Source organism: Hydra vulgaris, chromosome 02 (assembly GCF_038396675.1).
Source record: "Hydra vulgaris chromosome 02, alternate assembly HydraT2T_AEP".
Lineage (NCBI taxonomy): Eukaryota > Metazoa > Cnidaria > Hydrozoa > Anthoathecata > Hydridae > Hydra > Hydra vulgaris.
The window spans coordinates 64,157,901-64,177,174 of NC_088921.1; the positions used below are offsets into that span (position 1 = coordinate 64,157,901).

The 19,274-nt window shown below is 26.4% G+C and overlaps 1 protein-coding gene across 3 annotated transcripts in view; it reads right to left on the minus strand.

The window, feature by feature from the left end:
• Positions 1 to 19,274, minus strand: part of LOC101236412 (uncharacterized) — a 79,763-nt gene that overhangs the window by 36,550 nt on the left and 23,939 nt on the right. For all 3 annotated transcript variants that reach the window (XR_010636829.1, XM_065791687.1, XM_065791688.1), the window contains exons 3-6: positions 14,990 to 15,276; positions 1,776 to 1,866; positions 966 to 1,205; positions 472 to 545 (exon numbers count right to left, since the gene is read on the minus strand). Coding sequence is in view for 2 of the 3 variants with exons in the window: in XM_065791687.1 (XP_065647759.1) it covers positions 472 to 545; positions 966 to 1,205; positions 1,776 to 1,866; positions 14,990 to 15,276 (692 nt within the window). In the remaining variant the exon portion in view is untranslated. The remainder of the gene's footprint in view (positions 1 to 471; positions 546 to 965; positions 1,206 to 1,775; positions 1,867 to 14,989; positions 15,277 to 19,274) is intronic.

Below are 19,274 nucleotides of genomic sequence, written 5' to 3' on the forward strand. Positions count from 1 at the left end.
ACTTTCAAAAGACTTTAACTTATCACTAAGTTCATATATCTGTTTAATTTGTCTTACTAAATATATTGAGAGTATATGTTATCTTTATTTTATTATATACCATAACCCTGATGTCCTGCGACCTAATATGAAACTTTGAAAAAACATTTACAGGACTACATTTATAGAATAAAGATTTATAAAGTTCTTTAACTCATTAATAATCTCTGCATGAAATCATGTTATTATCAGTTATAAATCGGTAATTATATTTCATTCTATTGAATGAAACCAAATATACTCTTTTAGGCTCTACAGAAAGAAAATCTTGAAAAAATCATTAAATGCAGTTTGAAATGAAATTACTTAAGACTTTGTATATAACATATTTTAAATTCAAATCAATCAGAGAAACTTGTCTTCATTGATCTTTGAAGATCAATAATTGTCACTTTTTTTAATAATAAATAATTTAGATTTAAATTTAACTACCTCATTATGTTCTGGCCGTAATCATTCCATTTCCTTTTTACTAATAATCTAACAACTGGATGTTGAATAGCTTCCTATGCAAATTAAGTTCAAAAAATTATCACACATCACTTATCATGTATAAGAAGCAAATTGCAACTATGTTGGTATTTCTTAAATAAAAAATAGTAATTTTATTGGGTAGAAAATTTGAACAAAACTTTATAAATAGTAGAGGTCGATAAAACAGTGGGGTAAGAAAAAACTACGAAAGACTGGGACTTAAAATCTAATTACATTACAGCAAACATTAAAACAACAAAGAAAAAAAAACAAACTAAAAACTTAAATATCTCCGTAACAAAAATAGGTTTATAACAAATTATGTTATATAAGGTTTATAGAAAACTAGCTTAATTCTCAAAGTTAAAATAAACTTATAAGAAATTATCATTTTGCAAAAAATTATAATTAGCTATAGTAGTAAAACAGCAATTAAAAAAGCAATTGATTACTCTGCAACTTGATGAATGAGCTATGAGGTGTAAGCATGATTTACTTCGGTAATTAAATCTTTTATTATTATTCTCTGGCGCATTTCCTTTGTCATCTCCATCCAACAATTGGAAGTAAAAATGATGAGACAAAGGAGCTTTTGGCATGTCATACCATTCAATTTCTTTGTCAGCTTGATTAATAGGCTGAAATGGCCAGTATGGATTCATAAGTTTTTCAAGAATAGCCAAAACTGTTAGCTATAAAAAATAAATAAAAATAACTAATAAAATTAAAAACTGTAAAATTCTTTATTCGATTGCAAGAGTGCTTTGAGTGCTTTTTTATAATTATATACTAATTACAATTGTAATTGTAAAATTAGTATTTAATTATAAATTGTACACCCCAAACAACTGATTAATGGTAAGTGAAAAACACCCCAAACAACTGATTAATGGTAAGTGAAAAACACCCCAAACAACTGATTAATAATAAGTGAAAAAAAAAAACAAGTTTTAAACCCACCATGTTACTAATAGTATCTAAACACAGCCTGGTTTTGTAAAGTTTGTGTTCAAAAGCTATATAGTTAAAAAAAGATTCTAAAAAAAACTAAAAAAAAGTAGCTTCTCTGACTGTAGTGTCCAATCCTTTTGGAGATAACATTGTAAAATAAAATTATAAAAAAAAGTAGACATAATTTTATATATCAAAAGTCTGTCATTCAACATTCTTTGTAAGTTTAAGTTTTATTTTTGCGTTACATCATGGTTTAAATAATTAGGTTTAAATCTGATATAGTCATTTATCTAAAATTAGCAACAAACCTTCATTGAAATACTCTCTTTAGGATCAATGTAGTCTTTAAAATGAAATCTTGCTTCAACTGAATCATTAGTTTCAAATAAACACCGAACACTGAATATGCAAATAAATAAATAAATAAATAAATATATATACATACATACATACATACATACATACATACATATATATATATATATATATATATATACATACATACATACATATACACATACATATATATATATACATACAGATATATATACATATATACATGTATATATGTATGTATGTATATATATATATATATATATTTATATATATATATATATATATATATATATATATATATATATATATATATATATATATATATATATATATATATATATATATATATATATATATATATATATATATATATATATAAAATAAAACAATTGAGAAATAGAAATAAGACAAATTTTTTGGAGTTATTAATGAAAACCTTTTTTTTTAAAAATATATGTTTCGACTATTTTATAGTCATCTTCAGTCAGGTTAAAAAACTTATTTAATTTTATATACAAATATTCTATGGTAATAAAATATAAATTACAGTTTTTTATTTATTATACAAAAAATACAATAAAAAAATATTAAATTATTTAACAAAAGGTTAACAACTAATAAAATGGTAACTATGATGTGAAAAGTGATATCTTATAATGGTTTCACTGTTTGTTCATTTTTGGATTTTTCCATTCAATGAACAAACTTTCTTTAATCTTAAGCTCAAATTTATAGAAGGCCTGGAATTATGATGACTGCTCCTCCAATATCGAGGAGCAGTCATCATAATTAATCAAACAATTATTGTTCTAAAAGTGTTTGAGGTAGGCAAAAAATTGCTGACCTCATTTCTATGTTTTATGGTAAGACCTTTGTATTAATTTTTTTGCCGACCTCTAAAAGATCGAGTTGGCAAATTATTGCCAACCCCATTTTTCCTAATTCGGTGGGTTGTATTTATATATATATATATATATATATATATATATATATATATATATATATATATATATATATATATATATATATATATATATATATATATATATATATATATACATATAATTTGTGCTGATGCATATATTGATTTGTTTTAATATCTTTGTTGAAATGGACACCAATGTCAATTTCTAAATTACACGAGTTTCTCAATAACATATTACAATTCCTAAATTACATGTTGTGTTTCTCAATTACAACTTTAATTTCTCAACTACATTGAAAAGTATTGTAGTTTGTGACAGTTAGACTAAAACAAAATATGAAATAAAAAAGAAGTAAATAAAATGTTTCATTCATATCTTTTTTGCTTATATTATTGAAAAAACCATTTTGTGTAAAATTATATAACAAAAATATAACCAAAACAATGCTATAATACATAAAAGAAGCCAAACAAGGTTCACATAAGTTAATATAACAGTTTAAAAAAATAATTAATGCAAATATACAATAATATATTTTAAAATATTGCTTTATAAACTTATTTAAACATAATTTATATTTTAGATTTAACTGTTTTAAGTTTGCTTTCTGTATAATTCATTTTATTATTATAAAATAGAGCTAATATTATTCCATGACTTATTTGTAATTAGTATATAATTACTATTTTTTATAAACAACTACAAGGTCATCAAAGTGGACAATGCATAGGACTTTTATAATTAACTTTTTTTTGTTGTTAAGATTACGCATACTATATATACTATACACATTATTATTTATACTGATAAAATTAAGGTTAGATTATAACAAAACACATTAATTTAATTAAGGAAATTTAATGTTTTTTTTAAAAAACCGCAACTCAAATTAAAAGACTAGAATGTTTTTAAAACATTCTGAATGTTTTTATTTTATTTTTTAAAAATAAAAAACATTCTTAATATTTTTATTTTTTTTAGTGTAAAACATGCGCGGAGAATTGTACTTAGGAGTACTGCAACAATGACTACTTATAGCCTGCTGCTACAAGGAAGTGCAGCTACATCGACTGAGGGTTTGGTTAGGGCAGGCAGTCTATTAAATAATTAAAAAAAAATATTAAAAATTAAAAACAAAAACCTTTTTCCGGTCTTCAAAATAATTTTTATTATTTAAAAAATGTATAACCGATCTAACATTTGGTAAAATTAAAAAACGTTTTTTTCATTACCTGATGAAGCTGATCACAATAGGTCAGCAAAAATATCGTTAATATATCATTATAAACTTTTCATCAATTTCATCTCTTGATTCCACTAATTGCGTTCTACCTGATATCGCCAACAAACAGGTTGATCAATTGCTTGACATTCATATCACTCCAGCTTCTGTATCTAAAGTGATTTCCTGCCTAGACTCTTCTACAGCTTGTGGCCCGGACAACATACCTGTTATTGTCTTGCAGAAGTGTTCTCCGGAGCTGTCGTCTATACTCTTAAAACTATTCAACAAGTGCTTATCAGAGTCTTGTTTACCAGCCTGCTGGAAAGCAGCACCTGTTATCCCTATCTTCAAAAATTCTGGAGAGCAATCTGATTCATCTAACTACCGTCCCATTAGTCTTCTTCCTATCATAAGCAAGGTTTTTGAGTCTTTAATTAACAAACACTTAATTTCTCATCTTGAATCTAATAACTTACTTTCTGATCATCAATATGGATTTCGATCTTCTCATTCTACAGCTGATTTGCTAACAGTAATAACTGATAGGTTTTATCTTGCATTAAAAAAAGGTGGAGAGGTTAAGGCCATCACTCTTGATATTTCAAAAGCTTTTGATAAAGTTTGGCATGCTGGTCTTCTCCATAAGCTTTCTTCTTATGTATCTGGCAACATCTTTAAGATTATAAATCATATTATAAAAGTTGTCCTCAATGGACAGCACTCTTCTTCTTATTCTGTAACTTCAGGGGTTCCTCATGGTTCTATCCCTGGCCCTATACTCTTTTTAATTTACATAAACGATCTTCCAGATATTCTCACATCTAAGATGGCATTGTTTGCTGATGATACTACCATTTATTCTTGTCGTGATAAGAAACCAACACCCTCTGATTGCTTGGAGGGGGTATTTGAGCTTGAAAAGGATCTCACTTCTGCTACAGCATAAGGCTCACAGTGGCTGGTGAACTATAATTCAGATAAAACTCAATTTTTTTCAGCCAATTGTTATCGCAATAATTTAGATCTTCCTATAATTATGAACGGTGATGTACTCGATGAGTCACCTACTCTTCATCTTCTAGGATTAACTCTTACTTCCAATCTTTCTTGGAAACCATATATCAAACCAGTTGCAAAATTAGCATCTGCTAAGGTTGCATCTCTTTATTGAGCTCGACACTTTCTTACTTCGAATTCTATTCTCTATCTCTATAAATCTCAAATCCAGCCTTGTATGGAATACTGTTGCCATATCTGGGGCGGTTCTTCTAATGACACCCTTTCTCTTTTAGACAAGGTGCAAAAACGCATTGTAAACATAGTTGGACCTGCTCTTGCAGCCAACCTCCAACCATTGTCACATTGTCGTGATGTTGCTTCTTTCTCTTTTCTACAAAAACTATAATGGGCACTGCTCTAAAGAGCTAGCGTCTCTTGTGCCATCTACTAAAATTCATTCTCGTGTTACTCGTCATTCAATTAAGTGTCATCCTTTTTCTGTGACTGTTCCTAAGTGCTCCAAAAACGCTTACTCGTCTAGTTTTTTTCCTCGAACATCAGCTCTTTGGAATTCGCTTCCTTCATCTTGCTTTCCTGATTTATATAATTTTCAATCCTTTAAGTCGTCTGTCAATCGTTATCTTGCTCTACAATCTTCATCTTTTTTCTTTCAGTAACTTCCAACTTTAATTAGTGGCTGCCTGCAGCCTTGTTGGAAGCGAAGATGTTAAAAAAAAAAAAAATTATATCAAAATATATTTAAAAAATAGTTATACGCTGCCTTTTTTATTAAAAACAATATATATATATATATATATATATATATATATATATATATATATATATATATATATATATAAATATATATATTGTTTTTAATAAAAAAGTTTTTAATAAAAAAGCACTTTTGTAGGATTATCCAAAATGTGCATTTAAACCCGATAGTTAATTTTCTGATGAACTATTGTTAATGACGATGTTCCAAAAGCTTGTGGGCTAGTGTATTGTTACTTTACTGAACTTTTTTAATGAAATGATTAGGAGCCTATTTAAAACTGCTTTTTAAGTCTTTAAATACATTTTTTAAAACAGAGCAATCATTATGTTCATTATCTTTAGTAATTTGTATTAACATTGGAGAGTGAGCATTATAAAGGAAACAATTTCAGACATGCACCAAATATGGTAAATACATTTTTTAAAGTAACCATGTCATTCTTTTATTAAACTTATTTCATCATTAACAAAATCTATTAATCAAATGATATATTTTACAAATAACAATTTATTTTCTTATTTTCCTATTAAATAAGTACAGAGAAAAAAACATCAAATATAGCAAAAATAATTTTAAAGACGTACAAAATGGATAAACGTAAAATAAAAAATTAACAAAATTCTTTTATATATATACATAGCAAATTAGTTTATTTATTATATGGAATGATAAAAATCGTGAATAAATAGCATATCAAAACTTTCAATTGTTGTTAAAATTGTTATAAAAGATGTTTTTTTCTACGATTCTAAAAAAAAGAATACAAAAGTTGCATAAAAAATCAATAAAAAAAAATTATTTTTTCTAATATTTATTTAATTATTAAATTTTTTAGTTTATTTAATTAAACTTGATATTTTGTACAATTTTGTTTCCTTATTTTAGGATTGTTTTTTTTTAATTAGTAGATAAGTTTAGTTTTTTGCTGCGAATTACTGAAATGCTTTATAAGTTAAATTATGTGAACTGCTACGGTCAGTTTGTGTGGGCGTGCAACCGCCTGTGCTACCTGGGAAGGCTTGATTTATATATATAGTGGTGTAGTAAGAGTGCCTTCATCATTCTTGGTATTATAATGCCTCCTGTAGTACCGCACTTAACTAGTTTCTTTGCACAGCGGCCTTGTTTGTTAAGTTTTGTGGTTCAGAGGTAAAAGGTTGAGAGAGGGTTGTAACCACAATAAAGTAACCTCCTTGACTGTAGTGCCCTTCTCAGCCTGGGGAAGTTGAATAACATAAATTTATATATATATATATATTTTTTGTTATTCACCTCCTCAAGGCCAAGAAGGCCAGTACAGATGAGGAGGCTACTTAATAGTGGTTATAACCCTCTCTCAACTCTTCAACTCCGAAACACGAACCTTGACGAACAAGGCCGCTGCGCGGAGAAACAAGTTGAGCACGGTGCTACCAGGGACATGGTGGGGATCGAACTACCGGAGTACACTACTACCGCATTATATATACCACTTTACCACTACACTACTACCGCATTATATATATATATGTATATATATGTATATTTATATAAAATTTTAAATGTATTCTAAAAAAGTGCTCTATGTTCTTAAAAGGAAAGAGCAATAATAAGTAGAAAATCACTTATCAAATTTTTTTAATATTACACAGTGTTTAGTCAATAAAGACTCATCAGAAATGAATGATCAAACAATTTTCAATTAAAACTAAAAACTAAATTAAAGGAAGTTATAAATGTCTTAACTACTGTAACTTTTAGCACATTTGTGGAATATGCTTACACTATTATAAAGAGAATTCTTTAGGATTGTTTACTTTGCTTTTTTTTAAAAAATTATTTTTGAAAGGGGGATTTATTATTATAATGATTTTTGAGCTCGCTATTTAAATAGTTTTTAAAGGCAAACTTTATTTCATGACTTCATTTAAAAATCAATTTCAATTTTTTATTTAATAAACATTCTTGGCTTGCATTTATAATAATTTAGAAATTTTCTTGTAGACATAATAGGAAAAAAATGCATACATACACACACACACACACACACACACACACACACACACACACACACACACACACACACACACACACACACACATATATATATCAGAGGTGTACACTCGTGGTCACCCGACTCTACAAGGTGACCAAATTTTGTGAGAGGCGAATAAAAATATTCCTTTAAGGCAATAAAGTCGCCAGAAAGGTAACTATTGCTTTTTATCCGCAGTTCTATTTTGTTAATTTTTTTTTAAATTCAAGAATTCTATAAAAAGTCACAGCGCTAAAGTTTGTTTTTTGCATTTTTTTATTGTTAATTAGAAGATTGTATGAGGGTTTAAACCTATTTAAAAAAAAATTTAAAAAGTTTTATCTTGTAAACAAAGATACTAGTTTTTGCTTTTTTTTTACAAATTTTATTTAAGGTTTTAGAGGTGAAATAATAGAACTTGATTTATTAAAAAAACTTTGATTGGGCTCAAGCCTTCTCGGAAAGCCTGTGTGGTCGCACACCTTGTTCACCCATGTTCAAAGTAATTTGTTTAGACAATTTGACCACATTTTTATATAGTAGGCGTTCTAAGAAATTGCGACAAAATAGAGCTCTAAGAAACTATAGAAAATAAAACAGCAATACTCAAAGAAAAGAAACCAATACAATACGAAATAAAATATCTAAATAAAATAAACAAAAAAAATTGCTAAATAAAAAAAAATTGTTAAAAAAAAATAATGTCCATAAATATTTTATTATTATTATTTTTTTTTTTTAAAAGGGTGTTAGTCATTTTTCACTACCTGAATTGACACAAGTCAAGGAAGAAAGCAGATAAGAACATAATGATAACAATCATTTTTTGATATAAAGTTTTAAAAGATCTTTTTAAGTTTTTAAAAATTTTTTCAGACAGAGGAATCATGTTCATTATCTTATCTTTTAAAAGGAAACAATTATAGACAAAAACAAATTTTGTAAATACATTTATAAAAGAAACTATGGTATTCTTTTACTTAATTTCTTCTGTCATTACAAAATTTATAAATCAAATAATATATTTTACAAATAAATAGCTGTTTGCTTTCTGATTTTCCCATATTATAAGTATTGACAAAAAACGTAAATTTAGCAAGAACATTTTTAAAAACAAAAAATCATGAAAACAAATTAATGTTAGAAAAATAAATTAACCCATTTCTCATAGTGCTAGCATACATAACAAAGTAGTTTCAAAAAATTGTGAATAAATTGCATATTAAAACTGTTGTTATAAAATCATAAAATTGTTATTATAAATTATACACTTTTTTCCTCGACTTGTATCAAGTTTGTAGCTTTAACTAATAACCACCCTAAAAAAAAATAGTTTAATAAAAACTTTATCAAAGCTTAATAAAAACTTTATCACCCTAAAAAAAGAAAAGTTTAATAAAAAATTTATCAAAGTTTTTTTTTTTACAATTACGTTACAATTATATCATCCTTTTTTTAGTATCGGTTTCTTTTTTCTCAGTAAATTTAGCTATTTGCCGCTAATTATTGAAACACTTTAAAAGTTAAAAATGCAAACTGCTGTGGTCAGTGTGTCTAAATAAATTACTTTGAATGAGGAAAAACAAGGGGTGCATCAGCACGCGGTTCCTGCAAAAGCTAGGGGCTTGTTAAGAAGTGTAACTCAGTTTGAGTGGAAATAATATCTTAATAAATGCAACACATAAAAAGCAACACATAAAAAGACAAAAAGGACTAGAATATGCAAGAACTCCAATGAATGCAAAATTTTGTATAACGAATATCAACAGGCAACTCAAAACATGGGCGAGCAACCAACATTAACAAACTCATAACTTTCAGTTGCCCTTATGGCAATCAAACCAAAGTTTAAGTGCATACCCCTGTATATATATATATATATATATATATATATATATATATATATATATATATATATATATATTTTATTATATATTAGTAGAAAATCACTTAACAAAATTTTTTTTTCATTTTACAGTGTTTCATCAACGAAGAATCATCAGAAATTATTGATCAAATTAATAAAACTTTATTTTATACCAAAGATTAAATTACAGGAAGTTGCATTCTTGGTTAGCAAGTGTAATTATTTCAAATTTTTCTTGTAGGCATAGTATGCAGTTTTTGGAAATATTGTTATATGCAGACGCTGTTTTAAGGATGGACCAATTCTGTATAAAATCATCAATATTTTTACCTTTTAATTCCCATATATATTTTGACAGCATGGTGTCTTTTGAATACTTTTAACTTTTAAAAGATTGCTTATGATTAACAAAACGTTTTTTCCATTCACCCTCTCTTATGCCAATATATTGCTTATCATTCATTCTTAGAGGAAATAACACATTTATATACCACATTCTTTGTTAAACAACTTCCACTCATTGGACAATTGTTTTTTTTGTTTACAATGACAATTTTCTGTAGTTTTTTCATTTAGGATTTCTTTTTTGTTTAACAAAGCATTATCATGACCTTTTATAATTCTTTCAATATTTTATGTGCAACTGTAGCTAACTTTAATTGTATTTCGATTAAAAATTTTTTGTAATTTATTAGAGGGCGGGAAATGCTTATTGACAAATTTTAAAAAAACTTTTCCTGTTAATAGAAACATTTTTGCTATATGGAGGGTTGAACTAAATTACATTTCTAGTTCTATTTAGCTTTTTTGCATTCTTTTTTTCAGGGTCAAACTTTAGTTCAAAATTTTCAAAACCACTTTTTTTAAGGGCATCTTCAAATATTCGTTTAGAGGAATTGAATACATTTTCATAAGAGGAGTTTTGGTTTAAACCGTTATTAATTGAAATTGGGATTTGTTTTAGAATTTGGGGTGGATGATTTGAGTTAATATTAATATACAATAATTCATCGTTTGGTTTTTTGAAAGGCTTATATGAATTTTCAGAGAGGTTAAATGTCATCATCATGAAGAAAATTCACAATTTTTTAATTTATGTTAATTTCGATTTGAAAGCCAATATTTTTAAAAATTTTTATAATATCTTTTTTAACTTTATCAAGCTATGGACTAGATTTTTTACGCATTACTATTAAACCATCATCATGATGGTTTAATAGTAAAGGCCTAAATCTTTTATATTGATTATTTTACTTAATAAATCTAAAATATATAGTCCAACAAATTCACAAACTTCTGCTCCATCATAACTGCCCATTGTTACATCAAAGCAGTCATGTATGTTTTTCTTTTTCCAAGTTTCCTTATTAAAATAAAATAAGGTTTTTCTACAATGTTTTATTATACAGATTATGTGTCATCAGGAATAACTGTGTGACTTTTTTCTAATTCAATTGTCTTATCTAAAATATCTGCAGCAATTGAGGGGTAAAAACCATTAATGTCAAATTGAATAAATGTACAGTCATTTTTATTTTCTATTATGGAGAACCAATTTATAACATCAGTGATATTTTTCCACTGTTGCAGATTTAATTTATTTCTAAGAATAGTATTAATTTTGTCCAATTTAATTTTGCTTACATGTTGCTTACATCTCACTTTTTGAGGGAACCAATAACCTACAAGGAAGTTTGTTTTGAAAACTTGGTTTATGGTCTTTAAGTGTTACTAACGCTTGGGCAGGGGCAGTTGATTCGATTTTGCTCTACTAATTATATAAAACGCCGTATTGAGCACTCTTACTGGAAATATTAACACAATTTCTACTATATATATATATATATATATATATATATATATATATATATATATATATATATATATATATATATATATATATATTATATATATATATATATATATATATATATGTATATATATCTTTAAAAGTCATACCTTGTTATACGATATGTTTATAAATAAGTTGATTTTAATAAAAAAGGCAGTGTATAACTATATTTTAAAATATATTATTATATCTAAAATATATTTAAAAAAATAGTTATACGTTGCCTTTTTTATTAAAATCAATTTATTTATATATATTTATATATTTATATATATATATATATTTATATTATATTATATATAATATATATATTTATATTACATAATATATAAATAATATATATTATATAATATATATAATATATGTAATATATAATATAATAATATATATAATATATATATAATAATATATATAAAATATATATTTATATTATATAATATATAAATATATAATATATATATTTATATTTATATTATATATATTTATATATTTATATTATTTATATATATATATTCTTTCCGTGATTTTCTTCGTGATGGCCCTTGGGTAGAAATCTTTCGTCTTCCTGTCGACAAATGTGCTTCTTACATAACTTCGTGGATTCAGGCTGGCATGGAATCTTTTATTCCCTCTCGACGATTCCAGGTCAAGCCTCACTCTCCTCCATGGTTTTCTTCACACTGTGCTGCTGCGATTGCCAATCGAAACCGTTACTTCCATATTTATCAGCAAAACAATTCTCCAGAAAACAGAAGTCTGTTTATTACTGCCAGAAACAATTGTAAAAATGTTGTCTAACGCCAAAACCCGATATTCTCAGTTCATGAAATCTCGTATCTCATCTCAAAAATTAGGCTCTCCTGACTTCTGGAGAATCTTTAATAATATCAATAATAAGGGCAAATCTATAATTCCACCTCTCTTGTATGGTTAAGACTTCGCCACCTCACCTAAAGACAAAGCCAAATTGTTTGCTAAAAACTTTTCATCAATTTCATCTCTTGATTCCACTAGTTGCGTTCTAACTGATATTGCCAACAAACAGGTTGATCAATTGCTTGACATTCATATTACTCCAGCATCTGTATCTAAAGTGATTTCCTGCCTAGACTCTTCTACAGCTTGTGGCCCGGACAACGTACCTGCTATTGTCTTGCAGAAGTGTTCTCCGGAGCTTTCATCTATACTCTCAAAACTATTCAACAAGTGCTTATCAGAGTCTTGCTTTCCAGCCTGCTGGAAAGCGGCATCTGTTATTCCTATCTTCAAAAATTCTGGAGAGCGATCCGATTCGTCTAACTACCGTCCCATTAGTCTTCTTCCTATCATAAGCAAGGTTTTTGAATCTTTAATTAACAAACACTTAATTTCTCATCTTGAATCTAATAACTTACTTTCTGACCATCAATATGGATTTCGATCTTCTCATTCTACAGCTGATTTGCTAACAGTAATAACTGACAGGTTTTATCGTGCATTTGATAAAGGTGGAGAGGTTAAGGCCATCGCTCTTGATATTTCAAAAGCTTTTGATAAAGTTTGGCATGCTGGTCTTCTCCATAAGCTTTCTTCTTAGGGTGTATCCGGCAACATCTTTAAGATCATTGAATCCTTCCTTTCCAACCGTAGCATAAAAGTTGTCCTCGATGGACAACACTCTTCTTCTTATTCTGTAAGTTCAGGGGTTTCTCAAGGTTCTATCCTTGGCCCTATACTCTTTTTAATTTACATTAATGATCTTCCAGATATTCTCACATCTAAGATGGCATTGTTTGCTGATGATACTACCATTTATTCTTGTCGTGATAAGAAACCATCACCCTCTGATTGCTTGGAGGGGGCATTTGAGCTTGAAAAGGATCTCACTTCTGCTACAGCATGGGGTTCACAGTGGCTGGTGAACTTTAATTCAGATAAAACTCAATTTTTCAGCCAATCGTTATCGCAATAATTTAGATCTTCCTATATTTATGAACGATGATGTACTCGATGAGTCACCTACTCTTCATCTTCTAGGATTAACTCTTACTTCCAATCTTTCTTGGAAACCATATATCAAACCAGTTGCAAAATTAGCATCTGCTAAGGTTGCATCTCTTTATCGAGCTCATCACTTTCTTACTTCGGATTCTATTCTCTATCTCTATAAATCTCAAATCCGGCCTTGTATGGAATACTGTTGCCATATCTGGGGCGGATCTTCTAATGATGCCCTTTCTCTTTTAGACAAGGTGCAAAAACACATTGTAAACATTGTAGGACCTGCTCTCGCAGCCAACCTCCAACCATTATCACATCGTCGTAATGTTGCTTCTCTTTCTCTTTTCTACAAATACTACAATGGGCACTGCTCTAAAGAACTAGCGTCTCTTGTGCCATCTACTATAATTCATTCTCGTGTTACTCGTCATTCAATTAAGTGTCATCCTTTTTCTGTGACTGTTCCTAAGTGCTCCAAAAACACTTATTCGTCTAGTTTTTTTCTCTTTCAGTAACTTCCAACTTTAATTAGTGGCTGCTTGCAGCCTTGTTGGAAGCGAAGTTGTTTAAAAAAAAATATATATATATATATATATCTATGCATATACTCAAAATGCTGCCATGAAAATAAATTTCTTTAATGTCATCAAAGCAGACACTCCATAGCATTTTTTGTTGTTACTTTTTTGTTATTGTTACAACTGATGATCGCTATTGCGTGAAACTTTTAGTTATGTAACTGAAATATATCTTAATTTATATATATATATATATATTTATGTATATATCTTATTTATGGAAATATATTTATGAAATATATCTTAATTTATATATATATATATATATATATATATATATATATGTATGTATGTATATATATATATATATATATATATATATATATATATATATATTATATATATATATATATATATATATATAGCAAAACTTGCTTGCCTGTTTTACTTTGATAGTTGATGTATGAACTGAAACCCTATCTAATATATTAAAGAAACAATTTTCTTTCCTAAAGTAGGAAGATGATTAGATTTAAACTTTTTATTTTCAAAATAAAAAGGTGAGATTTTATAAGCTAAATGTGCAGAAAAGAGCAACAAAAAAGAAAAGAAAAAAAAAGCATACTTTTTCTTTGCATTTATTATAAGAACTATTAAAGTATGAAACATTAGCTGTTAACTTAAAGCCTAGATTTTTTAATTTATAATTTTTCTATCGTTTACTAAAAAACATTAAAGTAAAGAGACCATAAAAAGTATAAGTACAGGAGTAGTTGGTGTGGAACAAACTTACCACAACTTTTTATGGAACAGACTTACCACGATGTTTTATGGGTCTGGACAGCTATTTAAAATATAATACCGAAATAAAAAAATTTAAATTTTTTTTAGCTGATTAAATTTAAAAAAATAAGTATTCATAGAAAGTTAATTATTAACTATTTATTGTAGGTTTTATCAATTGCTTATTATAATTTTTTTCTAATTTATTTTTTATTACTATAATAAAGCTTCAATTAAAAAATACCTGTAACTATCCATAGATTTAACAAGCAAACTAGCTGTTCTGTCATAAAATTTGCTGAGCGCAATGCATAAAGGATTATCATTGAAACCAGCAATATTTGTTGATACATTAACAAGGCTTGGGTAAAACAATATAATTGTTTCAACTACCATATCTAAATCTTGTTCTGCTGCTAAATGCAAAATTGTTCTCCTTGAGCTGTCAATTTTTAAAAGTTTATCATACTTTCTTTCTCTCCGCTCTTTCTTAGAATCTTCTTCCAAAATAAGAATGACAAACTCATTGATCTAAATAAAATTATTAAACTAAAGCTTAACATTTAATCAGGAAATCGTTAAATTTTTGACAACCTAGTAAATATATTCTTGGCAACTTTTTTATACAGTTGCATAAATGACCACATCAAACTACATAAGATGATAATTATGTAGTTGCATGAATCAAACACAATGTTTTTATCATAATATTTAACCCTAATATAGATCAACAATAAAATAAATTTAGTTATATAAATTTAACAACAATAAACAACAGCAAACAACAATAAACAACAACAGCAAATAATAATAAACAAACAAATGGGGAATGGCAAACACTCTAATACAGAAGAGAAGAGGGTGAGAATGCTTTTAGTGTATAGTTGCTACAAAAAAATATATATATATATAACTGAAGTCAAAGAATTTTTTTTTTATATTTATAGGTTTAATTTTTATCTACAAAACTACACTGATACTAATTCAAAAACAACAAAAACAAAAAATTATCAAACTCAATTACACTAAATAAATTAAACAATTATTTTTTAATAATAGCAATTTTATTATAATAATAACAATAATAATAATCAATAGGGGTTTTATTTAAAATATTTTATATTTTTGTCAGAGCACAAAGGCAATGTTAAAATTGTATGAGTTTCAAAGGATAGGAGAGATCTCAGTAGTTTATCCTCCCTGGTTAGATGGGATGATTTTTATCCATATGGAAAGCCCTTTATTTATTTATTAATTTATTACAAATTTTGAAAAAAGCTTACAAGAAAATGAATAAAAAGATTTAAAGCAAAAAAAAAAAGATGCCTAAGTACAGTTAAAATGAAAAATATTTTTAGTAAAATACAGCAATTATTATATATTATTTTATTATTATTAAAATAATGTATTAAATAATTTTATTAAAATAATAATAGAATAAGAATTTTTATCATTTATGAAAAAATAATTTTAACCACCAGTAAAATGAAACTAATCTAAAAAAGTGAATATACAATATTAAATATACAATATTTGTCAACATAGCTCAAACAAAATTGGTTTTATTGTAAACAATAAAACCAATTTAAATGCTTTTTTAAAATTTGAATGATTTTATGAAATTTCAGTTCATGGTTTTTCCAAATTACATCCTGATTATTTGTCAAACATTTTTGAACCTGCCAACCAGGCTTTATCAATCGGTTGACTGGCAAGAATTTATTTTGAGAAGCCAAAATTGCAATTTCAGGCGGTTGACTGTTGACTTTCTCTCTCTCTCTCTCTCTCTCTCTCTCTCTCTCTCTCTCTCTCTCTCTCTCTTTCTCTCTCTCTCTCCCTCTCTCTCTCTCTCTCTCTCTCTCTCTCTCTCTCTCTCTCTCTCTCTCTCTCTCTCTCTCTCTCTCTCTCTCTCTCTCTCTATATATATATATATATATATATATATATATATATATATATATCAGGCCTTGTTTTAAATAAAAAATGCTTCATGCACTTGCCTAATATGAATTTGACGTCATAAATTTTTTTTTTTTTTTTAATTATTTTTTAAATACATTAACTCTTTTAAATTACTGCAAAACAAGTTGAATATTATAACTCATTTTTTTATTATTACTATTAGGGAATGTTTATTTTCTTTCAATTTTTTTTTTATAAAAAATAATTAAATTTAATATTACATTTTTTTAAATGTTTGATATAAACAAATTTCTTTCTTTTCTCAACATTTGTATAAGTGAATTTAAATATCAAATTTTTTTAAATGATTATTTCTTAAATTTCTAATTCCCTAAATTCTAATTAACTAAAAATGATTTTTTATTTTTAAAAAATTAGAGAGTAACAAATAGTAAAATTTTGTTTATTTATAAACTTTATTTATTAAAAGTTTATTATTTTTTTAGCGATTTTGTTGTGAAAGCAAAGATTATTTTCCCAAACACTATTTATTAAAATTACATTGCTGTGTATATCAAAAAAATAATTGCTGCACTTTAACTTGCATTATAAAGAAAAGTTTAATTGACATTTTGTGCAAATTTTTGATGCAGCCTTGGAACACGCTTGTTTAAAATTTAATTTTGAGTAAAAAAATTTATGAAAACAAAAAACAATTGCAATAAAAAGTAAGCTAATTTTTTTTTAAGAAAAATAAAATTTAAATATTGAACAATATTTAGTAATACTTTTAAATAAATTTGACAGTTTTTGACTATAATTTTAATGAACTTAAATATGTATTGACTATAATTTTATATGTATGACTATAATTTTAATATATGTATGACTATAATTTTAATGAACTTAATTATGTATTTTTAATCAAAATTAAATTATATATTTTTTAAATCAAACTTTATAGAAAAATTAAAAAAAGATAAAAAAAAAAGAGAGGGTAATTTGAGGGGAAAAATGGCAAAAAATGAAAACTTTTATTAAAAAAAAGGAAAAGTTCAACAAATATTTTTAAAAACAATATAAATCAGAAGTCATCAAAAACGTCCTTTTCAGGATTTGTTTAATAACTTCATATCAGGCTGTCAAGCAACAACTTTATAAACAAAACAAAAAAAAAAAAAAAAAGAGGGTGATTTAAGGGGAAGAGTGGCAAAAAAAAAATTTTTATAAAAGAAAAAGAAAAAGTTCAACAAATACTTTTAAAAATAAAATAAATCAGAAGTTATCAAAAATGTCTAAAATAAGATAAAATAAATCAACAGAATAGAGAAAACACCAAATAACTTGCAATAATAAAATTACAACATTCAAAATATAAAGAAGTTCACAACAACTTTTTCTTACAATACTGCTGTGATTTTTTGAAAGGATTAATTAAACTATCCATTTCACTTTTTTGTTTTTAACCAATATTTATTCTTAACTTTTTTTGATTATGTCTATGTGCTGTAGCATTTTCAAGATTTTTTTTGCACTGCTCACCATTTCATGGGCTATTTTTATACCAATGATGTCTTCTTTATTGATGGCACTTTGCATAGACTCAGTCGCCTTATCCTGCATTCACTGAGCAATTTGAAACTCTAGATCTGAACTTTTCTCATCATTTTAGAGATTTTTTTCCATTTGATCTAGCTTTCTGTTGTTTTTTTCAACTTTTTCAAGCATTTCTTTGTGTTGTTTTTCTTTATCAATAAGTTCTTGCTTATGAATAAAATTTATTCTTTTTTCTTCTCCTTCCTCAGCATTTCTTTTTTTATATATTCTGTAAGCATTTTTTTAGAGAGAGCATCAACATTATATGCTTCATAGCAACTTCTTGTGTATTCCTTTGATATTCTCAGGGCCATTAATGTTTCATCATTTAGCTTTACTCGTTTTTATGTCATGTATTTTTATTATCTGATAAACTTTGCTCTGCAATAGCATTTCCATTCTAAATAGTTAAACAGCCCTTAACAACTTTACTGAGGCATAGATACTTAGTTTTTCCATATTTCATTTCTTTTTTAAAAACTTTAGCTCAGTAATAGTCAATTCTTTTTTATTTTTTGAATCAGAATCAAAATACCAGTTTTTTAAGATATATAAGAACAGCGTTCTTATATATCTTAAAATGTTAAAAATTTTGTAAGAACTTGACTTTCTTCTTCTGACCAAAAATAACTTTGAATCTACATATAAATGACAAGCTGTTTTTGAGAATCTAATATCAGAAACTAATTTATGTTTAGGTCTTGTAGAATGCTGATAAAGTGTTTGAAAACCAACTAGACTGTATTTCAAATCACTAAAACATAGTTTGAGACAGCATAATCAGAGTTTTTTTTACCTCAGCTCATAGTTTAATTTAACTTGATTTTTATTAAGCTTTTCCAGAAACACCTCATTCCCTTTAACCATTATAGCTTTGACCTATATATAGATTAATATAGACCCATCTATTGATTAATATACTTAAAATTAAAAAAAGATACTAGTGAAAATTTTATTCAAAATTTAGTTCTCAATTCAATGTATCAACCAATAAAAGTAATAAAAACAATTTAACAATTCAAAAAATTACA